The 19,176-nt window shown below is 39.5% G+C and overlaps 1 protein-coding gene across 5 annotated transcripts in view; it reads right to left on the bottom strand.

Annotated features, from left to right (window-relative positions):
- The window catches only part of LOC121853430 (innexin inx2-like), a 42,458-nt gene that overhangs the window by 3,860 nt on the left and 19,422 nt on the right, over nucleotides 1–19,176 (bottom strand). For all 5 annotated transcript variants that reach the window (XM_042347596.1, XM_042347756.1, XM_042347829.1 and 2 more), the window contains exons 2-4: nucleotides 7,539–7,756; nucleotides 3,114–3,247; nucleotides 2,793–2,955 (exon numbers count right to left, since the gene is read on the bottom strand). In XM_042347596.1, the coding sequence (XP_042203530.1) occupies nucleotides 2,793–2,955; nucleotides 3,114–3,247; nucleotides 7,539–7,756 (515 nt within the window). The remainder of the gene's footprint in view (nucleotides 1–2,792; nucleotides 2,956–3,113; nucleotides 3,248–7,538; nucleotides 7,757–19,176) is intronic.

The raw sequence follows: 19,176 nt of genomic DNA, 5'->3' as shown, positions 1-19,176 counted from the left end.
GTCACAATCATAGGTTATAGTGTGATGTACCTGGTCACAATCATAGGTTATAGTGGGATGCACCTGTCTACAATCATAGGTTATAATGTGATGCCTGGCCACAGTCGGAAACCACAATTTCTAGCCCACCCAGGTCGGGCTGGAGTAGAGGACCGGGTCCTTTTTGACCTGTAGGCCATGCAAACTATCACGGAGCAGCACGCGACGAACACACAAGTTATGAACCCTTCGAGGCTTCGTTATCAGTCTGTCATGTTATACTCATCTTGCTATGTATAATGGTAAGCAGTCATAGTATGGATACATAGATGACAATATGTATTGGTATATTGCATTTTATACCCTTCAAATATCTTTGTAAGTCCTGGAAATGAAGGAAACCTCTCATAGATTGTAATTTCGAAAGTAAGATTCGAACGAAGCAACTCCAAACCAGCCAACGCACAAGTGAGACAAGAGAGGTAACTTACTCTGTAATGCCATGTGTGTGTGTGTGTGTGTGTGTGTGTGTGTGTGTGTGTAACATAATGCTTCATCCTTAGTATTTAAGATGCTTCATAAAAATATTTATCCATTTATCGTCCGAGATAGCTCTCCCGTACGTCGTTTTGAGCAGAGTGCCGGAACACAATATTTCCACCACACCCAACCTTTACCCTCATTTCCCTTCTTCCGTGTATCTATATCCAAATGCCTGTGTGATTGCTTTTCACCCATTTATTTACCCAAACTATATGTAAATGTGGATCAATTACTCGTCATTTCACACACACACACACACATGCACAAAGAGCATCAAGATTGTTTTGTAGGCATGACTGTTGGTTAAATGAAACCACAAAAATATTTTATCAAATTATGTATAAACATGTATCTATTGTAAACATTACAATTGTCCATAACATTTAAAACATGTGTGAAATAAGTAGGAAAGCGATTTTGGTGTGCGGCTACATGTCCTGCAACACTTACTGTATATGTGGAGTGTAGTAAAGAACAAATATGAGGTTATATAAAACACTTTTGTCGAATTATATCCACCTTTGTATATCTAAAATATATAGATTAGATTATATACGGTATATTTAGCTCTTGTCAAGCAATACAGCGAAGAAACCATACGACTTACCCTTTGACCAACTGTGTCCACACTAACGGCAGGCCTTCCCAGAAGTTTCCCTACACACGACTTCAGGTCGGGCATCGCTGTGTGATTCGCTCACCTACTGTATATGGCGGTGCTTCGGATCTTAATTTCTTAACTATAGTGTGTGTGAGACTTTTCCTTCCTGTCCAATGTTAATGACGATATTTTGAAGGGTATAAAATGCAATATACTAATACATATTATCATCTAAGCATACATTCTATGACTGCTTACCATTATACATATCAAGATGAATATAACATGACAGACTGATAGCGAAGCCTCGAAGGGTTCATAACTTGTGTGTTCGTGCGCGTGTTGCTCCGTGAAAGTTAGTTTGGCCCGCCGTTCAGAAAGGACCCGGTCCTCAACTCATTGCCCAACGTGAGTGGGCTAGAAATTGTGGTTTCCGAGTGTACCTAGCTACAATCATAGGGAATAGAGTGTAATGTACCCGGTCACAATCATAGGTTATAGTGTGATGTACCTGGTCACAATCATCGGTTATTGTGGGGTGTACCTGGTCACAATCATTGGTTATAGTGGGATGTGCCTGGTCACATTCATAGGTTATAGTGTGACGTACCTGGTCACAATCATAGATTATAGTGTGATGTACCTGGTCACAATCATAGGTTATAGTGAGAAGTATCTGACCACAATCATAGGTTATAGTGTGATGTACCTGGTCACAATCATAGGTTATAGTGAGAAGTATCTGGCCACAATCATAGGTTATAGTGTGATGTACCTGGTCACAATCATAGGTTATAGTGAGAAGTATCTGGTCACAATCATAGGTTATAGTGTGATAAACCTGGTCACAATCATAGGTTATAGTGAGAAGTATCTGGCCACAATCATAGGTAATAGTGTGATTTACCTCGTCACAATCATAGGTTATAGTGTGATGTACCTGGTCACAATTATAAATTATAGTGAGAAGTATCTGGCCACAATCATAGGTTATAGTGGGGTGTACCTGGTCACAATCAATGTTTATAGTGTGATGTACCTGGTCACAATCATTAATTATAGTAGGAAGTATCTGGTCACAATCATAGGTTATAGTGGGAAGTATCTGGCCACAATCATAGGTTATAGTGGGATGTACCTGGTCACAATCATAGGTCATAGTGTGATGTACCTGGTCACAATCATAAATTATTGTGGGAAGTATCTGGTCACAATCATTGGTTATAGTGGGATGTACCTGGTCACAATCATAGGTTATAGTAGGAAGTATCTGGTCACAATCATAAGTTATAGTGGGATGTACTGTACCTGGTCACAATCATAGGATATAGTGTGATGTACTGTACCTGGGCATAGATATAGATTCAGGTGTAAATCAGATAAGCGATATGTGTTGACCTACAGAAAGATAAGGCATGAAACAGAAATTCTTGTTACCAGAGTAAGACAATAAAATGTTGACCGGTAAATGATCTGAAGTGTTTTGTTTAGAAAATGTTCAATGTAACTTATCTGTACAGAACATCACTAATACCAGTACAGTTTTTTAATAACTGCATAATAAAATCTTAGCCATCATAACTAATTTAAAACACCGGGGGAGTTAGTTAATATGTAAACAATGGGTAACATGAACGGTTGTATAAAACCAGACATATGTATGACTCACATCAGCGCCGTACGTTAGGAACTCGCCGCCAAGGAACCAGTTAGTAAAGAAAAGAGTTGCCACGGCGACGCCTAGGTTGAGGAACTCACACACGAAGAACGAATACGCCCACTTCTTATGGGCGTCCATGTGGTGGTAGATGTACTTGGACAATACTTCAAACCTATCAGTATTTTTTGTTTTTAATATTTGTCAACGAAACACATTAAAACTTTTTTTATGCTGATTAATATGATTATCTAACTCTAAACTGCATAATGATAAGATTGAAACAAGCAATATTCCATACAAGTAATAACATGTTGCCAACGTCTTGCTCACTTTTTTTCGCGACTGAAGTAGGTCTTAAGGTCTGAGCCAAGGTAGTCGCGGATGGAGAGATCCTGGATAACCTGCCTAAAGAGGCCGCCCTCCCTGCCCTTCCACAGCCAGTGAGGTACGTAGAACATCACACCCTGTAGACGATAAAACACGACAGAGTGACTTGTAGAATTATAATGGAAAATGACAATACGAAAACTGGTGAGAATATTGTTTGTTGTACAATGAACAACGTTTTACGCCTCTATTTCTGTTATCTATGTTGTCCTTAATAACGTCAAAATATGGCCACCAAACTGGTGGTGGCACTTAAAGCACCTAACATACCAAGAGAGATTAGAAAACTTTCAATTGACAAGTGTATACTATAGAGGTTCTAGCACAACTACCCCTTGGACAATTGCCCCCTCCCCCACGACAGCTGCCCCCGGACAACTGCCCCTATAGGACAATTACCCCCCGGGCAACTGCCCCCATTGCCAGTGAATCTGTACTGACATTTACTGTACTTTTCATTGAGAAAATAATAAAACTTGGAACTGACTGAATACAGAGGAACAAAAAACACTAAGAATTTATGTTATATTTTCTTGTTTTATTTGTTATGTATAATAGTAATTATATACACAATATGTACAAATCACACAAGTATTAATTTTTAACACTATAACCATGCAAGAAACTAAAATTAGTAAAACACTAATAATATTTGTGGATAAGTGGCTAAAATTCTGGATCAGCCAAATCAATATTTATAAATGCTTTGTCATATACCACGCACTAAAATTGCAAGTACTTGCAATATATGTTTTGTGTTAAGTGGTAGAAACATCCTTTGACAGCTGTGTTGGGGAAGACCTCTTCAATGAGACTCCTGGCAGCTTCTCCCAAATCGATGAGAAAGGTCTTTTGATTGAGTAATTATTAGTACAGATTCACAGGCAATGGGAGCAATTGTCCGGGGGCAGTTGTCGAGGGGCAATTATCCTGATACCTACTATAGAAAGGCAAGAGGTGCTTATTTAAGGTTTATAACCACCTCAATGTACATTGCTCAGCCAATTGTTCATATCTGGAGCTAACGAATTTCTACAGTCTCAACTTAAAAAAACACAAGTGCAGTAAGAGTTGTGACTTCTTGAAATAACCAGTCAGATAATGTAAGGAGAACATTGAGTGTTAGTTCATTTCAAACCAGACATGACCAACATTAACCCGTACGTGACCAGTAGTTGCCAACAGTGTGTAACAGAGGGCCAATTGCAAGATCAGCCGTGGTGTATAACACGCTGTGGTATCCCGGCGGTCGTAATACAATGGAGTGAAAATTGAGTGATTTTTCAAGATGGGCCATGGTAGTACCCTACCGTTGTTTGTTGTTACTACGTCATCGTAGTGTACTCAGGTGTACCAACTGGCGGAAGACTTGGGGGTTGGTATGCTTGCACCTTCAAAACGTTGTCAGTGGCATGAAACGTTTACTCTTGCTACATGATTTACGAGCAAGAAAAACTTGAATCCCAAGCTAAGGTGCACCTCATTTTATTATTTTCTTGGATTATAAGCCAATTCTGGGAATGAAATACGATAATTTACAGTGAATATAGGAAAGTATAGCCTGTGACAACCATAAAAACGTAGGAATGGAGTGTAATATCTGTTCCTTTCTTCTTTATCCTTATTAAATCTAACAATAAAGTAATAAGTTTGTCACGAACTTGCGGTTGGGTGAGTGTAAATACAGTGAACTATGGCCTGTTCTGTGGATGAAGTCAGTAGAGTATAACAAAGTACAGTATTAGGTATTATAATTTTGCTATGACAGTGGTGAGCTCACTGTACAGATGAATTGGGTTAAAATCTTGAAAAAATATCACCATAACTGTTAGTTTTCTATCAAACAGGAAATTATCTTTGTCCCAAAAATTTTTACTTTCATATTATGCAAGTATAAAGGCCAGTTATCTACAAGATATGAAAACTTGAGACAATGTTTCCTACTTGTTTCCACCTGATTATAGTAATGCAATAAATACCCTTTGAAAGAAAGCAAGATATGAACACTTTCCCAATGTCAGGAGTAAAAATGTATACAATATGTTAATGACATGGACTAAACCACCACTTGGAGAAAAGTATCTGCTGTTTAAATGGTCTTTTATTTGGAAAAACATTCCATGTAAATACTGTATATGGATCCTCACCAGATAGTCTTCATATAGTTAGTGTGCTGACATTTGTTTACAAGGCATATACTTACAACTATAATGGAAAGGAAGACATATTAGGTAAGGTTAGATTAGGTTCATCGTGTGAGGAAATGTCATGGAACCCATATACAGTAGGTAGATTCATGAAATTTTACCAACTAATCAGAGACTAATAATGTTAAACATAGAGCAAGATGATAATTAAATGGTTTAAAAATATCCTCAATGGAGTCTGCAATGTTAATTGTAAATTATTCCTGCATTCTTTAATGTTTAATATAAACTGTAATAAAAATAACGTTACGAATACAATGATAATGCTTATGTCAGAATATAGCCTTTATTAATAGCAGGATATGTTATAATATATGGATGATCAGAGTAAAGTATTTAAAAAAAAAAATCATCCACATATTTCACAAATATATTAGTACGTAATATCCATGTATGTATGCAGAGTGTAAAATAAAAAATAAATAAAATAATTAAGGCATACAGTATGTTATGATTTCTCCCAGGCATATTTTCTGAAAATTCCAGAAACTGCATTTTTTTCTGGTCTATGAGTAATTTGGGGATGTTACGGAAAATCTCCAATTTTTTATGTTCCGAGTTTGGGAACCAATTCCAAGGTTTGGTTAGGTAGCAAATTAAAAAATCTTCCCTGGAACCGGAAAAATTCTCCATCAATCATGATACCAAGATTTATTTCTTCAGTATTGGTGAAAGGTGAATAGTCAGCTGTATCTCCACCTTTAAGTGAAAATAAAGTCATTAATATTGTGTCAGCTAAATTTGCGAATTCTGAAACGTCTATATTTATGAGGGTTAATATTTATAAGTTTCCAACATCTAAATATTGAGCGTAATTTTGTCTGTTATAAAAAAATAGAATTAAAAATTCCAATGGAAACTCAGATTTGTTTGGTTTGATATGCAACACACTCAAAAAATAATGTTTTTCTCTAATGTAGATTTTTATGGAGATTCCAAAACTTTGATCCCTTTCTTCTGGAGAAATTCATAGAAAAAAATTATAAGCCCTTTAAAATTTTAATGTTCTACATCAAAATGTTAACCTAGCCTACCTGACTTAACCTAACTGGAAAACATCGGTCAATTTAAAATCCTAAAAATCCCTGGATGACCGAAAAGCTAATAAGACCTTCAATTTAATTTATTTTGGAACACATTATTCATTTTTGTTGGAATCATGGACATACAAAGCCACTATATCTGCACTTGATTCTACCAGTGTCAACGGCAAAGTGAATTATTACCGCCACTCCAAATGTTGCACAAAAAGTGGTAAAGTAATTCTTTCTTGCAATACATTGAGTCACTTCGGGAATTGAAAAAAGAACATGAATTTATGTCACTGAATTTATTTTATTAGTGACAAATTGTGGTTAAGTTGATACACAAATGAAACATGCCTGGGAACAACCTGGCACTGGTTACCAGGCATATTAGGACGTAATAAAATATGAAATTTAGGCTACTAAGTATTTATACTAATGAAATAATTATTTTGGTAGTGGTGGACAGTTATTAATTGCGCTCATTACGAAAATTGGGTCGAAATTATTTCTGATAAGGGACGTCATTCACCATATCCAGATGGAGCAGTTCTCACCACTCTTCAAATAGACCACTTACGACTTTTTTTAGCTTAATTTGATTTCCATACATTTCTACACATAAATTATTTGGATTAGTTATCGTAAAGGCTTACCTTTTATGATGGTTAGGAGAATGTGGAGGATACAACCGGCGATGAGGCAAGTAAAGGCTGACGGATGTTCCTAAACAAACATGGAATTCTTTTAAAAAGAACACTAAAATTCTTCATGTGCTGTTCTATATGGAGGATATCTTATAAAAATATTTTTTCTTTTCAGATTTATGCAATTAATGTGCATCCAATTGTATTTCTTTTCTTTTGGTTTCAAAATATAGTTCCATAATAGTGGTCATCGGGCAGGCGTACGAGTACCACGGAAATCTCCCACGTTCCAATAACGAATCGTAGATTTTTTTTTTTTTTAGCCCAGAGAGCTTATTGTAAACCGACCATGGGGCTACCACAGCATGGTGTACACCACGGATGTTCTTGCAATTGGCCCAAAGAACTGACCGATCGCCCGACCAGTTAATTGGCCGACCAAAGGCGAAGAGGGTAAAGTAAAAAGAAAACGGAAGCTGAATGATCTACCTGGACGAAGAGGACGAAGGGTACCCACTGGTAGTAGGTGTGGTAAGTGATAGATTCACCAGGTTGCTGGGGACCTACGCCGGGATGGGGCACTTCTAGTCCCACCTTAACACCGTGAAGACGATCCACTGTGAACGTGCCCATGATGAAGCAGTAGCTGTTGACCATTTCCTTAAAAGCATCCGAATCCACTCCAGTCATACATTCAATTTTATTACCTGTAAATACAGTAATTATAATGTATATTAGGCTTCTGTAGCATAGTGTGAAGAACTCATTTCCTACAAAAAATGGTAACCAGTTGTGTTGTGTTATCATGTACTGTACCAATGTGATGACATGCACCACCTCACATGTACAGTTTGGTGACCTGCACCACCTCACATGTACAGTGTGATGACCTGCACCACCTCTCATCTTCCAGTGTGATGGCATGCACCACCATACATGTACGGTGTGATGACCTGCACCACATCACAAGTATTAGTGTGATGACATGTGTAATGATTGATTGTCAGACCGAAGCTTAAAGCCCAGAATTATGTCACATATAACAGCAGGTACACTACAGACCTCGTGGTACCACCACATTCCGGGTTGACACACCTCAGGTCGACCCTAGGGACTTGACCTCGCCCGCTAATAAGAACATAAGAACATAAGAAAATAAGGAGTCTGCAATAGGCCGGTTGGCCTGTGCATGGCAGCTCCTGTCGAGAGTTACTACCACTCTCTATCATCCATGAATCTATCTAGCCTCCTTTTGAAACTTTCCAGAGTTCCCGCACTTACTACAAAGTTGCTAAGCTTGTTCCACTCGTCCACCACCCTATTTGTGAACCAGTTTCTTCCTATCTCCCTCCTAAACCTAAACTTATCCAACTTGAATCCGTTGCTCCGAGTCCTATCCTGCTCGGATATTAAAAGAACTTTATCTATATCCCCTTTATTGATTCCTTTCACCCACTTAAATACTTCTATCATATCTCCCCGCACTCTTCGTCTTTCTAGGGAATGCAAGTTAAGTTTCTTTAACCTATCCTGATATGGAAGGTTTCTAAGTCCCTGAATCATTTTTGTCATTCTTCGCTGCACCGACTCTAGTGAATTTATATCCATTCTATAATAGGGGCACCAGAACTGAACCGCATAATCGAGGTGCGGCCTAACTAGCGCAAGATATAGTTGCAATAAGACCTCTGCACTCTTGTTACTTACACTTCTAGATATAAAACCCAATACTCTGTTTGCCTTATTTCGAACATTAACGCACTGTTTTCTAGGCCGTAGGTCCGGGCTTACAAGTACCCCTAGGTCTCTTTCACAAGTCGACTTCTCTAGGTTGATGTTGCTCAGGCTGTATACATTATAAGTATTTGTTCTTCCAATATTAAGTACGCTGCACTTGCTGGTGTTGAATTTCATTTGCCATTTTTCAGACCACCCCTGCAGTTTATTTAGATCCTCCTGTAATGCATTTGCATCCTGCCCTGAATTAATTTGCCGCCCTATTTTGGTGTCATCCGCAAACTTGCTTATGTCACTGCTGATCCCAGTATCTAAATCGTTTATGTAGATTATGAACAAGAGTGGGCCTAGTACTGACCCCTGGGGAACCCCACTGGTTACACGGCCCCACTCAGATTTAACACCATCTACGCTGACCCTCTGCGTTCTATCGGTGAGCCATGATTTTATCCAATTTAAAACTTTCCCCTCGATACCAGGAGCCTGAATTTTTCTCAGAAGCCTCTGATGCGGTACTCTGTCAAATGCTTTGCTAAAGTCTAAGTAAATAACATCGTAATTTTCGTCATTATCTACTACCTCGAAGACTTTCCTAAAAAACATTAGCAGATTTGTTAGACAAGATTTTCCCTTTGTAAACCCAGTTTAGTGTTAATTGGCGGAGGTCAAAACGCCGGCTGTTCCTCCCCCATATAAAGGCCCTGCAGACCCGTCCACGGGGTTAATCTGGTCATACTGATTCTCATTCTGGTTGCTGTCATCTCTCTCCCGTTCGGGTCGTCACTCGGTTCACTAAGCAGAATCACGCACGTCCCCTCCCCAGGTCGGGAGGGAGACTTCCCGACCAGACCACGGCATCGCCAGCTAAGCAGATTCTCCCATAGGAGGCAGCCTAGCCAGCACTCACTGGGCCTACGTCAGGGTACACGTGAGTCTTGTCAGAACGATTCCTAGGGTGACTTAAAGGTCTACTACGTGAACAGTAGAAGCATGAGAAACAAAATGGATGATATTAGGGCCTTGGTATGTACCGAAAAAATCGATATAATAGCATTCACTGAAACATGGATCAACCTAGACTCACGCGAGTTGCCGGTCGAATACCAAATTGCGGGTTACCAATTGTTCCATACGGATAGGCAAACCAGGAAAGGAGGCGGAGTTGCAATCTATGTTAGGGATAATCTGAAGTGTGAAATAAATAAAGAAATAAAAACTGAGAGGAATACAGAAACAATTTGGATAGAATTAAGCGACGGTAGGGAAAAATTAATCACAGGAGTAATATATAGACCTCCCAATCTTGATAGAGTCAATGAGCGACTTATCTGGGATGAAATGCGCAGGGCTTCCATACACAACAAAGTCTGTATAGTAGGCGACTTTAACCTTGGCCAAATAGATTCGACTGACCTTACGGGTAGCTCAGAATCAGAGGATTTTCTCGAGACGATCCAGGACTGTTTCCTAAGTCAACATATAACCGAACCCACACGGGGTAATAATATACTGGATTTAGTTCTGTCGAACAGAGAAAACCTCATTAGCAATGTCGAGGTAGGGAACGAACTTGCAAACAGCGATCACAAAGAAATTCGATTCCAGTTAGATTTTCAGGGCAGACATAAGGAAAATTCCACTAAAGTACCAGATTTCAGAAGGGCAAACTTTGACAGCTTAAAGAGGCAGCTGAGAGAGGGGGTGTCACGCTTGGCCGTGAACCTGACAGATGACTCGGACCTGATAACGACATCTGAGACTACCGAGTTCCACGTCAATTTAAATAATGAGTGACTTAATGCACAGAGGCAGAACATACCATACAAAAAACTCAGATCAGACAACAATGACCCTAAATGGATAAATAATTATATAAAGAACATCATTGGCCAAAGGAAGGCTATAGGTAGAAGGATAAAGCGTGGCGAAATTTACCTCCAGGATTATTATAAGATATTGGCGAGTAGAGTTAAAACCGAGATAAGAAAAGCCAAGAGGAATAATGAGGTAAGGATAGCAAGGGAGGCGAAGACAAACCCCAAAGGATTCTACCAAATGTAACAAACTAAAACACGAGAAAAGATTGGACCAATACGGTCAGATACCGGCGAGCTCACTGATAACGACGGAGAAATGAGCAATAATTTGAATAAATATTTTTCAACAGTTTTCACCACCGAAAATTTACACATGATACCCGAGGCACCGACTCTATTCAGAGATAGTGAAGAAAACAAATTAAGCGAGATAGTAGTGACTAGTAACGATGTTAGTAAGCAAATAGACAAACTAAAGCCTAATAAGTCACCTGGTCTCGATGAGATATTTGCCAGAGTATTAAAGGAATGTAAGGAAGAGCTTAGTATGCCCTTAGCTAAGTTGTTTAACATGTCCTTAAAAACAGGTGTAGTACCAGAATCCTGGAGGATAGCGAATGTAATACCGATTTTCAAGAAGGGGGATAGATCACTATCCTCTAACTATCGCCCAATCAGTCTAACATCAATAGTAGGCAAATTACTGGAAGCAATCATTTCAAACTCTATTCGAAATCACCTGGAGAAGCACAGATTGATCAATGATTCCCAGATTCCTGGCATGGCTTCACAAGCGGACGTTCTTGTCTAACTAATCTATTAACATTCTTTTCATCAGTTTTCGAATCGGAGGACGAGGGGCACAATTATGATGTGGTATATCTCGACTTTAGCAAAGCCTTCGACAGAGTCCCCCACGAAAGACTAATTAGAAAGGTAGAAGCTCATGGCATCAAAGGTAACATCCTTAAATGGATTAGGGCGTGGTTACAGGACAGGAAACAGCGAGTGAGCATTAACCGCACCAAGTCCCATTGGAGCAACGTCACAAGTGGAGTTCCCCAAGGCTCAGTACTTGGACCATTATTATTTATTATATACATAAACGACATAGATATCGGCATAGACAGCAACATAAGTAATTTTGCTGATGACACTAAAATAGGAAGTGTTATTAAATCTGACGAGGACTCGGCAAAACTACAGGAAGATCTAAACAAATTTTTCGAATGGTCTGAAAAATGGCAGATGAAATTCAACCTGGACAAATGTAAAGTACTCAGTATAGGAGATGTAAACAGGGAAACCAGATACCAGATGAACAACGATGCCATAGAGAAATCCGACTGCAAGAGAGATTTAGGAGTAATGATAAGTAGGAACCTTAAGCTAAGTAAACAATGTGTTTTTGCTCGTAACAAGGCTAATAAAGTACTTGGGTTCATACAAAGGAGTGTTAGTTACAAGACTAGCGAGGTCATCCTAAAACTGTATCTTGCTCTTGTGAGACCACACCTGGATTATGCAATTCAGTTCTGGTCACCGTATTACAGAATGGATATAGAATCATTGGAAAGAATTCGGAGGAGAATGACAAGACTAATCCCGGGCATTAGGAACCTTGAGTATAGAGACAGGTTAAAGCACCTTAATTTGCACCCCCTCGAGAGACGTAGAGCGAGGGGCGACCTGATAGAGGTGTATAAGTGGAAGTCAGGGCTAAACAAAGGGGACATTACAAAGGTACTCAAACTATCCAACGAGGAGCGAACAAGTAACAATGGTTTTAAATTAGACAAATTTAGATTTAGGCGTGAAATAGGTAAACACTTGTTTGGAAACAGAGTTGTGGATGAATGGAACAAGTTACCAAATATCATCATTAACTCGAATACGCTGGATAGCTTCAAACATAGGTTGGATGCTTATATGAGCAATAGGGGTTGGGTGTAAACGGGACTGCCCAGTATGAGCCAATAGGCCCGCTGCAGTTTCCTCCAGTCTTATGTTCTTTTGTTCTTATGTATTCATTCAGGTGTGTCCGAGAGTCAGTGTCGAGTAACGTAAAACATAATGTGTTAGTACCCCGATATAATAGTGATATGAATGTGTCCATGTCACTGAGTGAATTAATAAATAGTTGTATCGAAGAGGTGTTTAACAAGTTGTCCCTTTAAGAAGTGATATATGTGTATTGACAAACGAGATAAGATAAGCGTATTGACGCTGAGTAAATAACATCCCGGCCACGCTACCAAGTTTCCTATCTTTACATTCCTACTCTCTATGCTTCCTACTTATATGTAATTCTCTTCCATTGTGAAAAGTGTCTCATTACACATGCATCACCTCACAAGTGCGTGATGACCTGCATCACCTCATATATTAGTGTGGTGACATGCACCAGTTCACCACGTCACAAGTATTAGTGTGATGACCTGCACCACCTTGCATGTATTAGTATGTATTAGTATGATGATCTGCACCACATCACAAGTATTAGTGTGGGGACCTGCACCACCTCTCAAATGTTAGTGTGATGACCTGCACCACATCATGAATCCTTTCGTTTACCTGTAGCAATCACCGTTGAATGTCCTTTACCGTGAGTCTGCCAGGTTCCTTGGAAGTATCATAAATAAATGTTTATGGTGTTAAATTATCAAACCCAAATGGTCTTTTCTCCATTTATTAAGAAGATAAACTAGTGCACAAATAGTTATGATATCACCATAATTAACGCTATGTGCTGTGAGCGTTAATAAAAATATAAAGTTGAACTTCAGGAGTCTCACGATGTATCATGGGCGAAAGAATGAGTTCAACTAATGATAAACTTAAGTCACAGCCAGGGATCAGGTCCTTAATGTTTATGTTGTCTAAGCAGAGGGCTATAGATCAGATGTCAAGAGGTCATCTGTTAGACACGAAGATTAATTACCATACATCACTCGCTAAGTATTAGAGAGAAAATGCTAGAAACCTGCTCATAGTATAATTACCGTGAGTGTAGCAATTATATATAAACATAATGTATGTAGTCCACATTGCTAGGCCACACCCATCGACTTCTACGAGGTATAGTTTAACCAAGTAGTATAAAATAATACCTGTGGATGCTTATCCACGTTATAAAAGATAAAATGTGCTGGAGCTAAACTGAGGAATCTACAACCGAGGGTTGAGTGTCTTGAACTTGTTTTGGGGATTACTGGCCACTTCGCCGTTAGGCTATTTCGGCCGAAGCTGATTGTTTGCAGAGTCATTTTCTTTGGACTTCTTCCTTTTTCTCTTTTTACTTTTCAATTGCAATTCTTCTTCTTGGTCTTGTTCTGGTATACATTCTTATTTTTGGTCTTGTTCTGGTACATTCTCGTAAACGTCTATAAACGGTGTAAATATTAGTTTAAGTATTTCTGGCTTATTTCCTGTGGTTTTCTTGGGGTCTTGATTTTTCTTTTCTGTGGTCTTCTTGGGGTCTTGATTTTTTTTCTGTGGTCTTCTTGGGGTCTTGATTCTTCTTTTCTTCGGTCTTCACTACAAGGAGAGCCTCCTTGTAGCTCAGTTTTTTCTTGCTTCGCAGTTTAGCCACCCTACACTCCTCCCTCCACTTGGAACACTCCCGGTCGGAGGAGGAGTGAGGGCCACCACAAGCTGCGCATTTCTTGGCGGCCGCCGAGCAGTTGGTGTGCTGGTGCCCGGGTGTCCTGCAACTGCAACAGACCTCCCGAGCACGACACTTCCCCGCCAGATGGCCATACCTCTGGCATTTGTAACATCTTGTTGGTCTTCTTTCATACGGTCTTACTGAGATATTCTCCCATCCCAGCAAAACGGTGCTTGGTAGCTTCTTGGGGTAGCCAACCAGTGCTACTCCACTGGTCAGCTTCCGTACTATTGAGAGCTGGTCTCCGATCAGCTCGGCCAGTTCTTCTTTTTCAAGGTGTTCCATCTCGGTGTGGGAGATGACTCCCAACACCAAGTTGTCCTCTGTGCGAGCTTCTACTAGTATCTGGATCCCGTTGATTTTTGTTATGTTGGCTATTTGCTGGGCCTGTCCCCATTCCGCGAAGGTGACGATAAGGCTACCACTCGCTCTGCGGACGACCCTTGTTACCCCCCTGATTCCAAAGGCGTCAAAAAACTTCATTAGGACAAGGAGGTTTAGTTGCTTGCGCGAAGGGCATGTGATTGGGTACAGTCTTACGACCTTCGCCTGGTCACAGGTCAGCATCGTCAGTTTCACGCAGTACCTCGGGAGCAGAGAAGATCTTGCCTCGCCGAGGTGCAGTTCTTAGATGATTGAGTGTCTGAATTCCTAGCCTTAAGTGCCTTACGTGTGAGGGCTTTAAAATGTACATTTCAAACTATCGAGAAGAAAAAAGGTCTATAAAAGCAAAATATACATAACATTGATAAAATGATAATGAAAGATGGTAACACAAAACTGGGAATTACAAAACCCTTAGACAAATTAAATTGCAAAATATCATCAAATGGAGGAATTAGTGTTTCAGTGCGATAAGCAACACTGTTAAATTATCAGAAACTAGATTGAGTTTGCTAGGAGCAATATTGACATTTAAAAAATAAAGATATGAGATAGGAAATTCAAATCAAATTAAAGGCAAAACTTAATGATGGGCTGGCAAGGTTATGACGGCACTATTGGTGAGTTTAAAATAGTCTGAAGTCACACACACACACACACACACATATATATATATATATATATATATATATATATATATATATATATATATATATACAGTATATGTTATGAAGAGTGTGCATAAAATACCGTTTTCCTGGAAATAGGTGTCTAAGTATATGTGTCAGCGCTGTGCGAGCGTTCGCATGTATGATCGCCAGTTCGCATATTCCTTCTGCAGTAGGAATAAAGTTGAATGCATAGGCCAGACATACATACCGTATATAGCGATTTACACTGTGGATAATCACTTTAGGATTATCCATTGCTAAGAAAATTAAAAGTGATCAGGCACTACTAATGTTCAGTTTGTTTATCCAGGGTCACAAGTGTGTCATTACATGTATCGGGGAAGGTACCATTTTTTTTCTTTTTTGTTACAGGGATTAGCCCACCCGGGCACAGGTCACTGACCCACATCGGGGCCTGGGGGGCGAAAATGTAATAATAATAATGATCTTTTTATTTATTTTTATGGGCACCCCCTCCCCTTACATCCTTGTGTAAGGTGAAGCGCAGAATCGTTTACAGCGCCCAACAGGGAAGCATGCTAAGTTCATGCTTGCCTTATGACTCATGAGTTAAGGGCGTAGAAGCCTGAAGAGTCAAGGGCGTAGAAGCCTAAAGAGTCAATGGTTTATGTCTAAGCAAGTTATTGGAGGCTCCAACAACTTGTCCGTGAATACGAATTCGCAACTTTCGATTTACAGCAGGTACCTACATTGCTGCTAGGTGAACAGGGACCAAGGGGACTAATAATAATAATAATCATAATAATAATAATAATAATAATAATAATAATAATAATAATAATAATAATAATAATAATAATAATAATAATAATAATAATAATAATAATAATAATAATAATAATAATAATAATAATAAAGAACCATAAAGAAATGCAAAAATGAAAAAAAATCAAAAGTGAGAAACAATATATTGTGTGTAAATGAGGCAGAAAGTCAGATCAGCAACCTGGGACTTGGTCACAATTTTCGTGATGCCATATGGCAGCAGGGTCTACCATTAGACAACACATTATGCTTCTAATATCTTCCCAGGCGGTAGTACCTCCCTGTTTGATTAATGAATTGGCAACTCAACTACAACCAAAGCTGCCACAAGATTCTCCCATCAAATTTTCTTCATTATTTAAACAAATATAGGAACATTTGGAAACTTCTCATGAGCTTAAATAACAATGAATAGTTCATTATTTTAAAAATGTTACCTTTGGTGTGTTCAATAATTATCCTGACAGTGATACAGCCGAAAACAGATCCACCAATCACAATCACCTTTACATACAACCATCCTTTACCAAGTATTGCCAGGTAAAATTGCGAGCACGAGACCGAGGGTGGGGTCGGTGCATCTTTGGCTGACTGTACCTCGTCTGAGGTTTGTGTGTTTGGTTTCAATAGTTTTAATTTGTTGCCCGTTTCCTTGGCGGTAATCAGGAATGGACCGGAAAATTTGGGTGCAAGTTTGGAGATCCGTTCAGGTTCTCTTACCATGACAGCGTCGACCATTTCCAGTGTTATAGGCTTAGCTTGTTTGTGTTGCTTATAAATAATTTCAGCGCATGACGCTGCTAAATGTGTCCGTACCTTGCCGTGGATCTTTGCAAAAACGTTGATTTTCTTATTAGCATAATCATCCATATTGTATACAGGTTAAGGAGTTCCTGTAAGTACTTCATAAAGAAAACGTTTGTCTGTGCCATAAACAATATAGTAGTGTAATTGGCCCGTGGAGCTATTAATCGACCCATTAATCGAGGCTGCTACTTGAGGTAACCAGTTCTTCCATGCATTGTGCATTGGATTCACAATGTGTCTAAAAATTTCAAGAATTTTACTATTTGTTTTTTCAACAAGACCATTCGTGTATGTGTAATAAGCTGTGATGAAGTTTTATTGGATGCCATATTGCTGCCAAATTTGTGCTAAAAGTTGAATCTTAAACTAATCCCTTGTCAGAGACAAGAACCTTAAGTGTAGAAAAAGGTCATATGAGATGCATCACCAGATCGTGAGCGAGATCGGCTGGTTTATTCTACAGTGGGACTAAAATCATGAATCTAAAAAAATGATCGACACACACAAGTACGAACGAGGATATTTGGTGACTCCTCGGAAGAAGTAACAAGTCAATGGCGACTGTGTCAAATTGACTTTCCGGTGTAGAGTTTTCCAACATTGGAGCAGGTGGAAAGGTAGTACCCCACACACGATAAATATTTAACAATGTACTGCCCGTTGTCTTTTTTCATTGTATTCCAATAGAAAAATAGTATAATTTCCGCTAGGCATTTGTCACGCCCGGGATGGCCTGCTTGAGTTACATTGTGGTATAGGGTTAGTACCGCAGTTCGTAGAGTGTCAGGGACAACAATATGTGTGACAGTATCCTGTGCATTCGGTCTGCAGCAGTGGAGTATGTCTTGCCATAGTTCAAATTGACTGAACGGAAAAGGTAACTTCGGTATATTAGCCTCCTCCCCCGACTCTAGAGCAAAAATGATTGTAGACCACGAGGGATCAAGTCCTTGTTCATCCTGTAATTGCAATAGAGTGAACGAAGATCAGGCGTCACTGGTGTTATGTCGAGACAAAGCGTCGGCGACCATGTATTTCATTTTCAGATACAAGAACTACAGTATATAATCAACTTATAAAGAACAAAAGATAAATTAAAATTTGATTGTCACATTTTGATGGTAAAAGGAAAACTTATGGGAACTACTTGAAATCTGCCTGTGATACTTAAAGGGTTAATTTTCATTGTTTTTTATTCATGTACTGAAATCCTTTTTTCTCATTCAGATTGAAAATGGACGTCTGTGTAGTCTGCAAGGAACCGCTGGTCAACGGTCAAGATATAGTTGTGCTTCGTGATAAAGGAAGTATTGGTGTTAACAAAGCCAGTGAACAACGAGGTGACATGCTTGTTGTATTGGCACGCCAATCTGTGCGCAAACAATGTCGCTTCGACTATTGCAACAATAACACTATTAAACGAGACCTGAGAAAAAGTAGTGAAACAGCATCCACCAGCCGCCGTTCTCTTCGATCTAGTGAAATTAAATTTCAGTTCCGCGAACACTGCTTATTCTGTGGATAACCTGCTAAGTTTTCAGGGAAGAAGAGAAGCTGTGATGTGTTCCCAGTCAGAACAAATGACTTCCAGTCCACTATTTTGGCTGCGTGTAGGAAACGTGCAGACAGTTGGGCTGAGACTGTTCACAGCAGGATTGAGTTTGCCCGGGATTTGGACGCAGCAGATGCAGTCTACCACGAGATATGCAGCACAAATTTCCGAGCAGGGAAACAGATACCCAGAGCCTTCCAGGTCTCGAGGCATGACATGCAACAAACTCCAGGCAGGCCGATAGATGTATCTAGAGAAGAGGCGTTTTTGAAGGTTGTTGTCTAGCTTCAAGAGAATGATGACGAGCAGATAACATTAGTGACCTGGTACAGAAAATGAAGGAGTACTGTGACAAGGACGCATACAAGAGCACTTCGGAAACGACTTTGTAATCACTAGTGTCAACAACAAGGCCAATGTGGTGACACTGAAGGGTACAGCATCGAATATCATGAACGAATTTTATGAAACCCACAGACTATCGGATGTAGAGGAAGAGAAACTAAGACGAGTAAGAGCCCCTACAGATCTCACCAATAGTGACATTAAGTCCACTGAACCATGTGCTGATAGATATCCAAGTTTTGAGGACTTGTCTTCTTTGGAAAAAAATAGTGAGTATGTACCTGACTCTTTGCACCCATTCCTGAGAACAAAATTCAGCGAAAATAGAGCTGAGCGAAGGATCGCATCCATAGGTCAGACT

Source organism: Homarus americanus, unplaced genomic scaffold (genome assembly GCF_018991925.1).
Source record: "Homarus americanus isolate GMGI-L3 unplaced genomic scaffold, GMGI_Hamer_2.0 scaffold51859, whole genome shotgun sequence".
In the NCBI taxonomy this organism is placed as follows: domain Eukaryota; kingdom Metazoa; phylum Arthropoda; class Malacostraca; order Decapoda; family Nephropidae; genus Homarus; species Homarus americanus.
This window is presented reverse-complemented; position numbering and strand designations above follow the sequence as displayed.